Source organism: Tenrec ecaudatus, unplaced genomic scaffold (genome assembly GCF_050624435.1).
Source record: "Tenrec ecaudatus isolate mTenEca1 unplaced genomic scaffold, mTenEca1.hap1 Scaffold_329, whole genome shotgun sequence".
NCBI classification, from domain to species: domain Eukaryota; kingdom Metazoa; phylum Chordata; class Mammalia; order Afrosoricida; family Tenrecidae; genus Tenrec; species Tenrec ecaudatus.
This window is the reverse complement of record NW_027459053.1, coordinates 448,442-463,387: the sequence shown is the minus strand read 5'-3', so window position 1 is coordinate 463,387 and position 14,946 is coordinate 448,442. Positions and strand designations below refer to the sequence as shown.

The 14,946-nt window shown below is 43.9% G+C and overlaps 1 protein-coding gene across 1 annotated transcript in view; it reads left to right on the top strand.

Moving 5' to 3' along the window:
- The first annotated feature begins 398 nt into the window (after nt 1–398).
- The window catches only part of LOC142436480 (thyrotropin-releasing hormone-degrading ectoenzyme-like), a 118,346-nt gene continuing 103,798 nt past the window's right edge, over nt 399–14,946 (top strand). Inside the window, exon 1 of the mRNA XM_075540104.1 lies at nt 399–1,319. Within this exon, the coding sequence (XP_075396219.1) occupies nt 418–1,319 (902 nt within the window). The 5' untranslated portion in view covers nt 399–417. The remainder of the gene's footprint in view (nt 1,320–14,946) is intronic.

Genomic DNA, 14,946 nt, shown 5'->3' with positions numbered 1-14,946 from the left:
GGCGTCCGCCTCGCAGTGGCTCGCAGCCCGGGGCCGGCGGACGGGCTCCCGCGGAGAGCGCGGCGCAGGGGAGGGCCCGGCGGGAGCGGCGGCCGCGCAGGGGGCGCCCGGACCCCGCCCAGGAAGTAGCGCGCCGGCGGCCGGCGGCGGCGCCTTCCAAGTTGGGCGCGTCCGCGAGCCCGCCCCGGGCGGCCCGGCCCGGGGGGGGAGGCGGGGCTCCCGGGGGCAGTCGGGGCGGCCCGCGCCCCGGGCCGGCGCCCGTCCTGCGAGAGCGCGGGCCGGAGGCTCCCGGCTGCCAGGCGGCGTCGCGCCGCGGGCCCGCGTGCGCTGCCGGATGCCCGCGCCGGAGGGGGCTCGGGGCGCCCGCCCGCGGGGGGTGCTGGGGAGGGCGGGGGAGGAGGCGGAGGAGGCGGCGTGATGGCCCTGGACGGCGAGCGGGGGGAGCAGGAGGAGGAGAAGGAAAAGAAGAAGAAGAAAAAGAAGAGGAGGAAGAAGAAGAGGGCAGAGGAGGGGGCCGCGGAGAACCGCTCACCTTCGCAGGCCACCATGGGGGAGGCCGCCGCCGCCGCGCCCCGGCCGGGCGGCAGGGGGCCCTCGGACCCGTGGGCGGACTCGGTGGGCGTGCGACCCCGCACCACGGAGCGCCACATCACGGTGCACAAACGGCTCGTGCTGGCCTTCGCCGTGTCCCTCGTGGCGCTGCTCGCCGTCACCATGCTCGCCGTGCTGCTCAGCTTGCGGTTCGACGAGTGCGGCGCGCCCGGCGCCGACGGCGGCCCCGCGGGCTCCCCCGCGCGTGACCGCAACGCCAGCCTCCCGGGAGCCGCCCCGCGCAACCACCCCGCGGGCGAGGGCTCGGCGCCGTCCGAAGCGGCCGGCCAGGCGACGCCGGCGACCCCGTCCGCCCGGCCACCATCGGAGGAGGAGCGCGAGCCGCGGCGCCCCTGGACCCAGTTGCGCTTGTCGGGCCACCTCAAGCCGCTGCACTACAATCTGATGCTCACCGCCTTCATGGAGAACTTCACCTTCGCTGGCGAGGTGAACGTGGAGATAGCGTGCCGGAACGCCACCCGCTACGTCGTGCTGCACGCCTCCCGGGTGGCCGTCGAGAAGGTGCAGGTGGCCGAGGACCGCGTGGCTGGGGCCGTGCCCGTGGCCGGCTTTTTCCTCTACCCACAGACCCAGGTCTTGGTGGTGGTGCTGAACCGGACCTTGGACGCCCAGAGGAATTACAACCTGAAGATCATCTACAATGCCCTCATTGAAAACGAGCTCCTGGGCTTCTTCCGCAGCTCCTATGTGCTCCACGGGGAGAGAAGGTAGGGAGGGGCGGGGCCCCGCGGCGCGGGACCCTCAGGACCCTCTGGGCTGCCTGCCACCCACCCCCCAGACTCGGTCCCATTCCCTCTGGGAAGCAAGGGGTGGCGGCGTAAAGTCACCAGCCCAAACCCTCTACTCCCCAAAGCCCAAAGCCCGTCCCCAAAGCCTGTCTGCTCCGCAAACTCACTCACTCACTCAGTGCCAAACAGGGAATTCCGCCCCCCTTGCATAGTTGGGACCTTCTCCTGGGGTAAGCTTGCTGGGCCTTAGAATAGATTCCCACTCCCAGTGCTGCTGCTTTTCTAAGGGGTATGTGTAATTTGAGCGATGCCAGATTGACAGTAAAAGGCTAACAAGTTATCCTCTAAAGAAAATGACTGAGCGCTTAAGGCCAACATAGCAGAGCCTCTCTGTTAAGGTATTGGCAAATTCCTCTTACCAGGTCCACCCTGTCTGACTCTTCGTCCCCTGGCAAACGCTTGGCAGAAGATGGGCTTTGGCTGCGTAAAGTTTTCTAAAAGTAGAACGTCAAGTTCACAGCCCTGCCTAGTACAGCTCAAGGCCGGAGAGGCTGGAGGGGTGGTTGGCATGGTACACGCTGCCAAGAGTGCCCCGCCGCCGGGAGCTGCAGTTTGAGGATCAAGGCATGGTCATTCCAGTGGCTTTTCCTAGAGTTATTGCCCCTGGAGATGTCTCTAGTGGTGAAGGGGGAGAAAACACGGCTAGTTAGTCTTCAAAGCCGAGTGCCTTTGATGCCTTTTAGATTGGTCAGTATTCTACTTATTAGTGCCTTAAAAAACTTTCCTTCACTTGTTTAGAGTTTGTGCTTAAGAATCCAACAGAACAGGTGCGAATTGCACCAGTTCCTCCAAAACTTTATGGTTTGGTGAAGTTGTTTAATTTAGCTAAGCCAATATTTCTGAACCTGATGACCTCTATCTAAGTTCTATCAACCCCACAGCAGCCCTGTAGGATAGGAGCTGATATCCCGAGTTTGACAGATGGGAAAAGGGGAGCATCGGGAAGTCAGGTATCTTGACTGTGATTACATGATGAACCGACAAAGCAGGGATTTGAGTTCAGGCAGCAAGGCTTGGTAGAGCCCATATATATCCCCTGACTTGGGAATAATAACAATAATAAATCCATAATGATACCATACTCTCACAGTATTGCATCAGGTGCCCATGACTCATTCACTTCCAGAGACTCAAGTCTGACTCACAGAGACCCTGCAGGACAGAGTAGACGGAGTAGAACTGCTCCTGTGAGTTCATGAGTTCATGAGACTGTAACTGTGTACCAGAGTAGAAAGCCCTGTCTGTCTGTCTCCTCAGAGCACTGATTCGAACCGTTGACCTAGTGTTTAGCAGACCAATGAGTGAGTACCATGCCACCAGGGCTCCTAGGTGCCTATGAGTAAATGTGTTAAACAACACTCGACCACGTGCGGGGAATATAATCTACCATAAATAAGTGTCTGGTAGTACGAGGTTCTTAGGTATATTTTAATGAAAGAATAAGATTCTTGCTCTTCCCCTGACTCATTGCGTTTAAAGCAAATGATTACTTAAATGACTAGAACAGGTGAGAGTTAAAAAATAACAAAGTAGTAGAAACATAACAAACTTAAAAATGCAAACAACTTGATTAAAGGTGTGCTGGAAATGACTGATGGGAGATCCCCAGTGATTCTCACAACGGCAAAAACGAAGGCTCAGCAGTCCAGCGCACTTGGGATCCCCAGGCTTGTCAGTGAAGAGCTGAGTTTGAACTCTGGTTTTCTGATCCCTAGACCTGAGCTTATGGTGCCTGGAAACTCTCAAGAGAAACTGCTAGTCTCTCAGAGACGGGAACTTCACCAAAGTTCTGTTTTATGAGGTCACGTTATATAAATAAAATACCGAAATGCCTCAATTGTTGCATGATAGTTAAGGTCTCCCATAAATTAGTCACTTGATAAATCGTAGCATTAGGTATGGATAATTTAAACCCCTTTCCATCATTTTCCCATATATTATAAAGAATATAGATTAACCATTAAAAACCCCACTATCATCAAATATGGGGAAAGGCATAGAAGGTATATCTTCATATGCTGAGAAAAAAGCTTATTATATCAAAATATCAATACTGTAAATTGCACATCACTACTGATAAATCTTGCTGCGGTAAAATAAATACCTCCAACTAATGCTGGTTTTTGAGCCATGCCAAAATATATTTGGTGGAACTGAGTTTGTTTTGGTCAGTGCTTTCAAATTAACAGGACTCCTAAAAAGACCAGATGTTTCTGCTTGACCCATAACTGATTTCTTATACCCCTGGTACATATTTGCATTTCAATGCACTCCTTCAGTTCTCCCTACAGATATAAAGGGCTCAGTTGAAAGTTTAACCTAGTGCCCATGCAGCTAAACTCTCCTCTTGCCCCCCCCCCCCCCGGAACTACAGGATTCTGTGTTCCTAAGAGTTCTGTTCCTTTTTCTTTAAGGCCATGTTAATTTGATCATGTATTGGATGTTTATGCTAGAGTTGATAAGACAATGAAAATGTAGTAAATTATTATAAAAAAATCATACCAGCGTTCCAGATATTAACTCTTGTTGTTGTTGTTGCTGTTATTATGGCTACTTAGACTAATAGCAGGAACTCAGTCAAAGTTGGACTTTTGTTAGTAATAATTTTATCACTTAAATGCAGTGTAAATAACATTTAAAAACCCCATTCTCCAAAAGGACACAGGGGCAAGCTCTGGGAAACCTGGTTTAAAATAAATATGGTTGCAAAGGAAATTAATGCCATTATCAAAGTATAGTGGCCTAGTCTATGTGACCGTAGTTACTGTTCTAAGTGCAGTGGATACTGGCCATACCTACTCCCAGCCCACTGCCATCGAGTAGGTTTTGGCTCGCAGTGACCCTATGGGACAGAACAGAACCGCCCGAGAGGTTTCCAAAGCTGAACTCTTCACAGAAGCAGACTGCCACGTCTTTTATTTCCACGGGGCAGTTGGTGGGTTCGAACCACTGACGTCTCGCTTTGCAGCAGAGCAGTTTAAGCAGTGGACCATCAGGGATTTTATTTTGGATATAGAGGAACATGTTCTTCTTTTGCATCTATAATCATTTTATAGAAATCTTTAGATGCTTTTTGATGTTCTTATGGCCATTTCAAGGCTATACAGGTTAGATCATTTCGTGAAAGGAAATCCAAGACACCTCGTTTTCTCTCTGTCTTCAAAATTTGGTGTTTGATTTGATTTGAGTCACTTAGCACGTGGGGCAGGTACCGGAGGTGCTTTCTTCGGGCATGCTCCCTTGCAGCGGTGGTTCTCACCTTCCGACAGTTCCTCATCTGGTGGTGACCCCCCAACCATAACAATATTTTCGTTGCTACTTCATAATCATAGTTTGCTACCGTTATGAATTGGGCGACCCCTGTGAAAGGTTCCTTTGACCCCCACAGGTTGAGAACCACTGCTATAAAGTATCTTAAAATTGTTCTCAGTCCCACTCATCTGTACTTGTTGCTAAAGGTTTAAAATCAGACACACCAATTATTTAGATGTGACTTTTTATGAGTTAAGAATCTAAGTAATTAGTAAACATTTGAAAATTTGACTTCATAATTTTTATGTAGAAAAATAAAATAGCACACTATCAGAGAGTATCAAAGGTCAATTGGAAAAAACTTTTAGTTTGTATAATCTAAAAATGCCAAGATCAGTAAAACGGAAAACAAAATTGCCATAGGGAGTTCTTATTTAATACTGTGGAAATCTGATTTCAAAACCAGTCTCGCTTCTTCTGTCACCCTTTGAAAATTCAATCTGTTTTCTTTCTCCTGCCTTTCTTTTTTTATTACTGGAAACAGATAGGAATGACATTTATCAACCCTTACCAGCTGGAAGGAGTGAAAGTTTAGCTTCAGAATCTTGAGTGGGGGATAGTCATGTGAAATCCAGGTGGCCATTACAGAGCCGAAGATGAAACTCCTTCCTTTGGGATGAGAGCGATGAAGTTGAGTAGTGTCTTTGTAAACCCCAGCTGAATGACAGCAGCGCCTCAAGGTGGCACGTTTGAGACATCAGCCATATCCTCAGTACCTGCTTATTAAGCTACCTACTCCCTCCCTCCCCCCCCCCCACCAGGCACTGCCCTGAGTAATCGGAAAGATAAAAAGCAGTCCAAGGTCCCACTGGTACAGAGATCGGACATGCAGCCTTCAGATAGACTTCAAGCCTGCAGACACGATTTGTTTACCTAACCCCCAAACAGCTTAATGTTATTTTTCTGATTAGCTGTAAAAGTTTAGAAATTGAGGGATTACATAGAAAAGTATTTATTTCTGGCCTTTTGGAAAATTGGAAAATCTTGTACCACTGGGCTTACATTCTAGCTTGGCAGTATTTGTCTTCATTTATTACTTCAACAGTTATTTATTGAATGTCCTCTGTGAGAGTCAGGCAGTTTCATAGGCTCTAGGGTCTAGAAATAAAGTGAACAAAATCACATTGTCAGGAAGCTTTTATACTTCTTAAGTTTGTGATTGACCCATTTACAAGTGACATTTGCTTCCATGTGTAACTTAATCTAGACCACTTCTGCATCTTTGTACCTAGTCTACTTCACCTTTTTCAATCAAGTGGCTATTTGGATTTTCAACCCTTGCTTGGGCCATAATTCACCAGGGAGGCCAATAATAAGGACCAGGAAAAAGAGGAATATGAATAAGAAAATCAACAAGTTCACTAATTGTGAATTAATGACAGTAGCATTCACTAACTGTCAAGTGTAACCTGTAGAGAATAAGTTTCTTGTACATAATGAGTCCAAGAGAGTTTAGAAGAGGGAGAAATTTCTGTGAGTTAGAGTCTAGAGATCTACTTTATAAAAGAAACATGATTTGGTATTCACTTAAATAATATTATAAAGAAAAGTCATAGAAATGGGGAGGTCTGTGGGAGAAAGTATAGTATTCTTGTTATAAATAGATCTGAGAATTTAGATTTCGTTTCTCTGTGTAACATGGGTTAATTACTTAACCTCTCTTTAATTCACATTTTTAAAAACTAGAAATACAAATTCTTCATTTACATTGTTTTCCTGGTTACTATTGTGATAAAACAAACCATCCCAAAGCTTAGTGGCAGATAGAAACCACTTTGCTATACTGAAGCTCTCCTTTAATGGATCAGGAATTTTGGACAGGAAAGAGGCAGGCTAGCCTGCACTCTATGATGAGAGGTGACTCCGTGTAGGTTCTTTTGTTGTGTCTGTGGGATTGGTGCTGGCACGCTCGTGGAACTCACCTGCTGCTCATTGTGGGTACTCTCTTTGGAACGCAGTGTGGCCTGGCCTTCTAACTCACGTGGTGATCTCCGAATGGCTGGTTTTCTTACACGGTACTTCAGGGCTCTGTAGGGGAGTTCTTACATGGTACTTCAGGCCTGTGTTCTTACATGGTACTTCAGGGCTCCGAAGGGGGGTGTTCTGAAAGAACTAGGTGGAGACTGTGGCCTTTACCGGCATCCTTACGGGTTGCTCAGTATCACATACATAATATCTCCTAATTATAAGTGGGTCATTAAGGATGGCCCTGATTCATTAGAAGAGAAAGTGTACCTCACCTCTTGATAGGAAAAGGGTCAACAGCTTATGGAAGTGTTTTAAATGTATATTATTTGCTCTCTGGTCCTAAAGAATTTTATCCACCCCTGTACGAATTTCCGCTGACCCTTCAGAGAGAGCGAACCACCAATAGGCCTCCTCCTATTACAACTCAAGCTCAAGCTTGAGGTCCAGGATCTTACCCTGCCCAGCTGCCACTCGGGGTTTGTCTCTTATGTGTACTTCCTCTACTCTGAAGACCATCAAGTCAGAAGACAAGTTGTTTCCCCCTGCACATCCAGTGTGCAGTAATAAAACAGGCATACGGTGATTACAGCAGCCATTTTCATGAAAATACGGAGAAAATAGGAGGATACAGACGTCACTGGCCGATGGCAGTTCTCCAATTCAGTTGAGCCCCTGCCGCCAATTCCTTTATTATGGCTCTTTTCGACTCCTTGAGAGTTGTTCTCCCTGATACGTGACCTTCCTTGCTGGGGCCTTTATATTTCATTCTAAATCTTCCTTTCTCTACATTTAAAAGGCAGTTTGCTCAATTCATTGACATCGGCTTTATTCTTCAGTTGTATAACCAGTCTCACTATTTTTTTCATAATCACTCCACCACTATGTATATAAACTTACTGCTCCTTAAGTTTCTTGCCTGATCTTTCTGGATGCTGTTGTTGATTCGATCCAAATGCCTGAGAGCAGTGCTCAAGGCACACATTGCTAATTAAGCTGAACTTGTAACAAGGGGTAATAGAGAGCTCATGGTCTCCTCTGTTGAGGAGAGTTTCTTGAATTAATTAATAAGCCTCATGTGATTGATTGCAATTTAATTTACATTTGGACCATAATTTCCCCTTTAGATGTTTTCTTCTTTTATTAAAATTCCACTGTGTTGTATGTTGGAATGAATCAAACTGTTACTTATCCGCAAAAGATGAGCTGTGAGCAGGACGTATAAATGTCAGCAGGAGAGACTGCCACATTTCTATTAATCCAAACTGTGGCATTTTGAAAGATAGAGCATAGGTTTATGATTGACTTACACATCATGAAAGAATATGAGTATATAATTCAGGTACTAAAACTTTGATCATTGTAAAACATTCAGTTGATTCTCCAAAAAAGTTGTTTACCATTTGATGATTTGTCAGTAAACTCAGGAAAACTTATGCAGACAACAACCAGTAGATTGTGGTTGGTGTTGAATAACCTTCTCAGTTTGTTTCAGTGCAGGGTTGGGAAGCAAGGCTTCTGTTTTATTGTTTCGTTTCTATTGCTGGGAATTCAAGCAGTTGTAATTCTTTTAAAAATGGTGGGTTTTTTATGTATCAACTGGTATCCACTCGATTAGACAAAATTACATGCACAAATCTCTTTGAGATGAGCCTTTCTTTACCTTCGGGGTCTGTAGAACAAGACCCTTATAATTCTTACCTATCCTATTATTTAAAAGACAAGGCTTGGAAGAGGCTTAATCGAAAGACTCCAACAGCCTGTTGTCACGTTGAAAAGGCCCGTTAGGGTCTTAATAAAGTCATACTCTAGCATTATCTTTAGATCAAGCTTTTCTTTTTTATTTGTTTGTTTGGGAATTAAATTCAATGCAGTATCTATTACAAAAGAGTCTTGCTTTTGAAGAGGAAAATGTGAATTTGCCAACTTAAAAAAAATTATTAAGTACTTTCATTGGGGCTCTTACAGCTCTTATCACAATCCATCCATCCATCCATTGTGTCAAGCACATTTGTACATATGTTGCCATCATCATTTTCAAAGCATTTTCTTTCTACTTGAGCCTTTGATATCAGCTCCTCATTTTTTCCCGCCCTCCCTCCCTCATGAACCCTTGATAAATTATAGTTTATTATTTTCATATATTACATAGTCCTCTGTCTCCCTTCACCCACTTTTCTGTTGGTTGTCCTCCTGGGATGGGATTGTATGTTGATTCTTGTGATCAATTCCCTTTTCTCCCCTACACACCCCGTATTCAACTGGTATCTCTAGTCTCATTATTGGTTCTGAGGGGTTTACCTGCCCTGGATTCCCTGTGTTATGGGCTCTTATCTGTAGCAGTGTATATGTTCTGGTCTAGTCAGATTTGTAAGGTAGAATTGAAGTCATGATAGTGGAGGGGAGGAAGCATTAAAGGCTCACAAGGAAGAGATGAGCCCGCCAGGGTGCAGTACAGCACCGATGAAACCTACAACTTTCTTCTAGTTCTTTAATGCTTCTCTCCCCGCTCACCCAACTAGATCATGTTTTCTAACCCTTTGATTTGAATATTTTTTTTCGGAGGCTGCTTTTACTTTAAGGATCTTAAGCCCTCTGTAGTCTGGGAAGGAAACACAATTTTAATTTAAAACCTAGAAAGTCCTGCTCGTTTATGGTTTAGCTACATTTTACTTGAAAACTGTAGAGATTGTTCTTAACGTGTGTGTGTGTGTGTGTGTGTGTGTGTGTGTGTGTGTTTCATGGCTAGTGAGTGATAAGCCAGGTCCAGACAGGCTCTCTGCTATCGAGGTGATGAAGACCCATAGCAGCTGCGGACAGGGTGGAACTGGCCCCGTGAGCTTCTGAGACCGTAACGCTTCAGAAGAGCAGAAAGCTCCACGTGTCTCCTGCAGAGTGCTTAGTGGTTTTGACTGCTCACTTTGTGATTAGCACCCCAGTGGGTCACCGCTACACTACCAGAGCTGCTGACGATCAGCCAGGTAGCACTGTCAGTACTCTTTCTGGAAGCTCCTTGGCTAGAAAAGAAGAGTGGAATGGGTTTCTTCTCCTTTCGCATACTGCAGACAACTGTAGAGCTAAACTTTCTGTGACCACACAAAAAGTTTGTCTTTTATTATGTTTCTACCCACATTTATCGTATTAGCCTCGAAGCCCTCATCAACAGTTTCCACTCATAGTCTTCTTATGTCTGAAGCTACGGCCATGTTTTAATTAAAAGCCCTTGTTACAGCAATGCTCCATGGATACAAATTTGCTTTGGCTGATTCTGCTGTAGAGCAAACCACTTGACAATATAATATACTTTTTATGGCACACACAGGTTCTTTGTGTGAGGGACTCAGATCGTTTTTGGAACGGAGCAATTTATCTCTGCTACATGATGTCTGGGGCCTTAGCTGGGAAGTGTCAGTGTTGGGATATCAAGATAATCTATAGCTGGAGGGCCCGAGCTGTCCAGCGGCCCCATCATCCACTGTCTAATGGGTGATGCCATTAGGACTTCACCTGGGGCTGGCAGCCGAGGGGTTTACATGTGGCCTCTCTCCGTCACTTGAGCGTCTTTGAAGCATGGGGATCACATGGTATTCACATGGTAGTTGGTCTTCTTAGCTATTGATTTCATTTTCCAAAGACACAAGTATAAAGAGATTTACATCATTTGTTCCTTGCATTATAAAATAGTTATGGAGAATTGCATTTGTCACTATATTTTTCTCTCTTGTTAGGAAGGTATTACCATTTCTAATGCAGCCATGTGTCAGTATTACTTTATTAATTTCAAGCTTAGGGTGACTCATGATCAATGGATGAGGCATAAACTCCATCTCTCAGTGAGAATAGAGTCAAAGAAGTTGTATAAATTTTCTCAAACTACCAAAAGTTTTTCTAAATATTAGAAGAGATTACATAAATAAAGGGAGTCCTGGTGGCTCAGTGTTTAAGTCTTGGTTGCTAACTAACCCATCAACTCCTTCTGTCAATATTTACAGCCTTTGAAACCTATGGAGTAATGCTACAGGGTCGCTGTGAGTCTGAATCGACTTGACAAAAATGAATTTATTTCAGTTTTATGGATATGAAATCGGAAGCACAGCATTTGGCACATAATACACTGATGATTATAAATCAATCTGTTCAGAAATTCTTTAATGAATTTGTGATATATACATTTAAGAGTTTAGATGTAAACTAGATTATAGAGGATCTTGATACCAGACCACTCGAGTATTTGTTTTATTCACTGAATAATTTAAAGCTACATAGAAAGCTAATACAAACTCATTGCTTTGAGTTGATTCCAACTGAGAGCAATCTTGTAAGACAGACTGTCTTAGGATTTCCAATGCTGTCATTTTTTTAAGTGTAAGAGAGAGCTTTATATCAAGACGTAATTATATTTCCAGCTAACATCCCAGCCTAGTACAGATCAAGTCCATAAATCTGATTCTACACCATAAGTCGAATACTAGTCCATAAATACCCCTTCAGAGTCGTGCAGCCACATGCAGTGAGGCAGAATGGAGGAAGATCACGGGCCGGTGGGGGTGGGTGCAGTCTTGTAGGTCAATAGTGGTAGACACATTCTGGGCTCTGGCTGCCATCAGCATGACTTGAAGTGGCTTGTCAACAGGAAGATGAAACGGAGAGTGTGTATGGCCTGCCTTCAAGGAGAAAGAGACAGGAAGAGGCTGGCCTCACAGAGCCATTTATCTCGGTCCTCCATTCAAGCTGTGACCTCATTAATACACTAAACTCCAGGTTCCTACAAGAACCATGTGGACACAAGAAAACCTAACTATCACAGTCCTCAACTTGGCACATATATACCATTCTTTAGTCAAATATAATTTTTTTAAAAAGGACAATAGTAAAATCATATTTGTGCTTAAAAGGAAAAAACTAAAATTCAGAAAATTCAAAATATTCCAGGCTTTTTAAACATAATATTCTATACACTCATAGAAACAAAACTATTCTATGCGTAATAATTGCAGTATGTGAATATCTACATCATAATCCTATCAAAATATTCTTTTCAAAAAAAGTTTCCTATCAAAATATTCTTATGAACATATTCCCATACCCATGGAAGTTTGTAAGCCAGCCATGTCATTACTTTGTCCTCCCTTTTTGGGTATCCAATTTCTATACTTCCCTCTTAGATCAACCCAGTGCTCTCAGGAGACCAGTGTGTTCTTTGGTGTGAAAACTCTGCGTTCCAGTTGGGAGCTAGTGAGTCTGCATCCACGAGCGAAGTCAAACCAGGACAGGCTGTTGCTGTAAGTGTCCTGGGCATTGACTGCCACACCTTTCTCCCGTGGAGCAGGTGGTGGCTTCCAATGGCAACCTGTTGGCCAGCTGCTAAGCACTTAACTGCCGTGCCACTGGGGTACCTTCAAAGCTGCATGTGTTTATTTATACTCTTGATAATCTGGTGCAGCTTTTATGGCACGAGGAGAGTTCACATAGGTAAGACTAAGTATTATCACTACTAAAGTCATTATAACTTAAAATGCATAGAACAAAGTGGATATGGAAGGGATTTTAAAGGAGGAATTGATAGGATTTGGATAGGGAAATAAAAAGTTGAGAAAGCAAAGATTGGCTTTAAAATTTAAAGTAATTACCAACACCAAATTTGCTGCCAGTGAGTCAGTTCTGACTATAGAAACCTTCTGTGGAGTTTCATAGGTTTTATAAATCTTTACAGGAACATACAGCCTCACCTTTGTCCTTCTGAGCAGCTGGTGGGTTTGAATTGCTGACTTTGAGGTTAGGAGCGTAATGCTTACCCAACAGCACACCAGGCCTCCTGTTTAAAGCAAAACCACTTTTTTTTTTCCTATCAGCATTTGTTGTGCATTTTGAACCAACTATTCACAGGCAATGTGGGTTTTCATTCTTCCTGGCCAATCCATTGGGCACATAAAGCACACTACCCAAATAACCCATTTGTTGCATTGTAACTTATTATACAGAATTTTATTAGTCACATTTTTTATTAGTAGCTAACAAAACTCCATCAAAGCTAAAGAAAAAGAGAATTTATTTTAGAAAGTGATTGAAGTCCACATCAAGGATGAACTTAGTGCTCGGGGCGCTGTGGGAACTTATGATTCCTATTTCAGCATGTGTTAGTTTCCTAGGCCATTGCAGCAAGTGGTCATTAAACTGAGTGGCCTAAAATAATAGGAATTTGCTTTCTCACCGTTCTGGAGACTAGAAGTTTGAAATTACACTTTCCCCAGGTTATATCCCTTCAAAGACTCTAGGGAAAGTCTGTGTTTTTTTGGGGGGGCGGGGGGGGCTCTTCTAGTTTTTTTCCCTTCCAATAGTCCTTGTCCTTCCACCGATTCATAAAGATACATTACTCCAGTCTGCCTTCAAGTTCTGGGTGTGTGTCTCTGTTTCTCTTCGCTTCTCCTTTTTCAAGGACACCATTCATTTAGAATGGATTATGACCCACTTCGTTGTGATCTGAATAATTGCAAGGAGCCCTGGTGGCTTAGTGGCTACACATTGGGTTGTCAACCACATGGTCAGCAGTTCGAGCCACCAGCTGTTGCTTGAGAGCACGACGTGCCTTCCTGCTGCGGTCAAGAGGTAAAGTATTGAAACTGCAAAGGGGGCAGCTCTACCCTGCCCCATTGGGCACCATCAGTCAGAATTGATTGGATGGCGGTGGATTTTTAACTAATTACATCTGCAAAGACCCTGTTTCTAAGTAAGGTCACATTCACAGATACTGAGGAAAAGACTTGATGATCGCTTTCTGGGGACATACTTTAGCTCACAGAATAGGCCCTTCTAAATGCTGTTTCTGGTTCATTTTCTCTCTCTTACGGTGGCATTCTTCCTCTGTTCCTCGATGCAGACAGTGAACTATGACTGCCCATATTTTCAGGCTTTACATATTGCTGTGCACACTCCAAGAGAGGAAGTGACCTTTATAAAGTCCCCAATTAATAACAAGAGTATTGATTGCCTGTGTTTGAACTACTGATCATCCATGGTTGCTAGGTCTGGAAAGTACACACGTGAAGGGAGATTTTCAGAACATGATATCTTTTCCTGCATCCTTGCAAACGGGAGTGGGTGTTTCAAGAAATACATTTCTAAAGAAGGACTTCAGGAAGAAAACGCAAGTCCTAAAGCTTGCATTTTACATATTTTCACTTTGGATTGACTACAACAGAAACCATAAACCAAATATGCAGTGGTAGTATGTATACAATACACCCCCTGGAAAGTGTACACTTGCACATTCACACACGAATGTAAGGCACATTTCTTTTTTATGTTTATATATATACATATATATATGCACACATTTTAATCATTTTATTGGGGGCTCGTACAACTCTTCACAATCCATGCATCCATCCATTGTGTCAAGCACATTTTTATATTTGTTGCCATCATCATTCTCAAAACATTTGCTGTCTGCTTGAGCCCTTGGTATCAGCTCATTATTTGTTTCCCTCCCTCTCCACTCCCTCCTACCTCACGAACCCTTGATAATTTGTAAATTATTATTATTTTGTCTTATCTTACACTGTCCGACGTCTCCCTTTATCCACGTTTCTGTTGTCCATCCCCCAGGGATGAGGTTGCGTGTGATATGTTTATATTTTTAAATGATCTGTAAGGCACATTCTGATGGCCAGTTTTAGTGAAGAAATAATGTGTACATTTTTAAAAATTGAATTATTCTGTGTTATTTCCCATTGGAAGCAGAACTTAGGTCTTATTTTAATAAGAGAAATAGGTTAGTATATGGTTAGACTTATTTTTCAGTTGTCATAGAAAAAAAATCTATGTTTGATAACAAAAGTCTCTCTGTCATTAGCCTTTCTGTTTTGATTATATTGCACATGTAACAATGACCGCAGAGAGAAAAAGAAAGCAAACAGTAAGAAATGTGTTAGCTTGCAGCCTGTCTTGGAATGTAAGCAGAGACTTCCTGACAAACCCAGAAAGAGTTAGTCATCTTCCGAGATCCTCTTAAAGTACGTGGAGCATGCATTTTTCCACAGATGTACAGCTGTCCATCGGCTGTTTGGCTGGCCTCTTTGGAGCGCCAAAGTCTGCACACTTTGAGGCAGGCTCCTTTGCTTACCCAGGTTTGTAGGTTCGGTTGTTCGTAGTGTATAAAAAATGGTAGGTACTTAGGGAGAGTCCACTTGGTGTTTGAATGGGGGAGTTCCTTTCAGAGAGGTCCCAATTTCAGGAGCTTCTAACTGTTTGGGGTAGTTAATATGTAGGA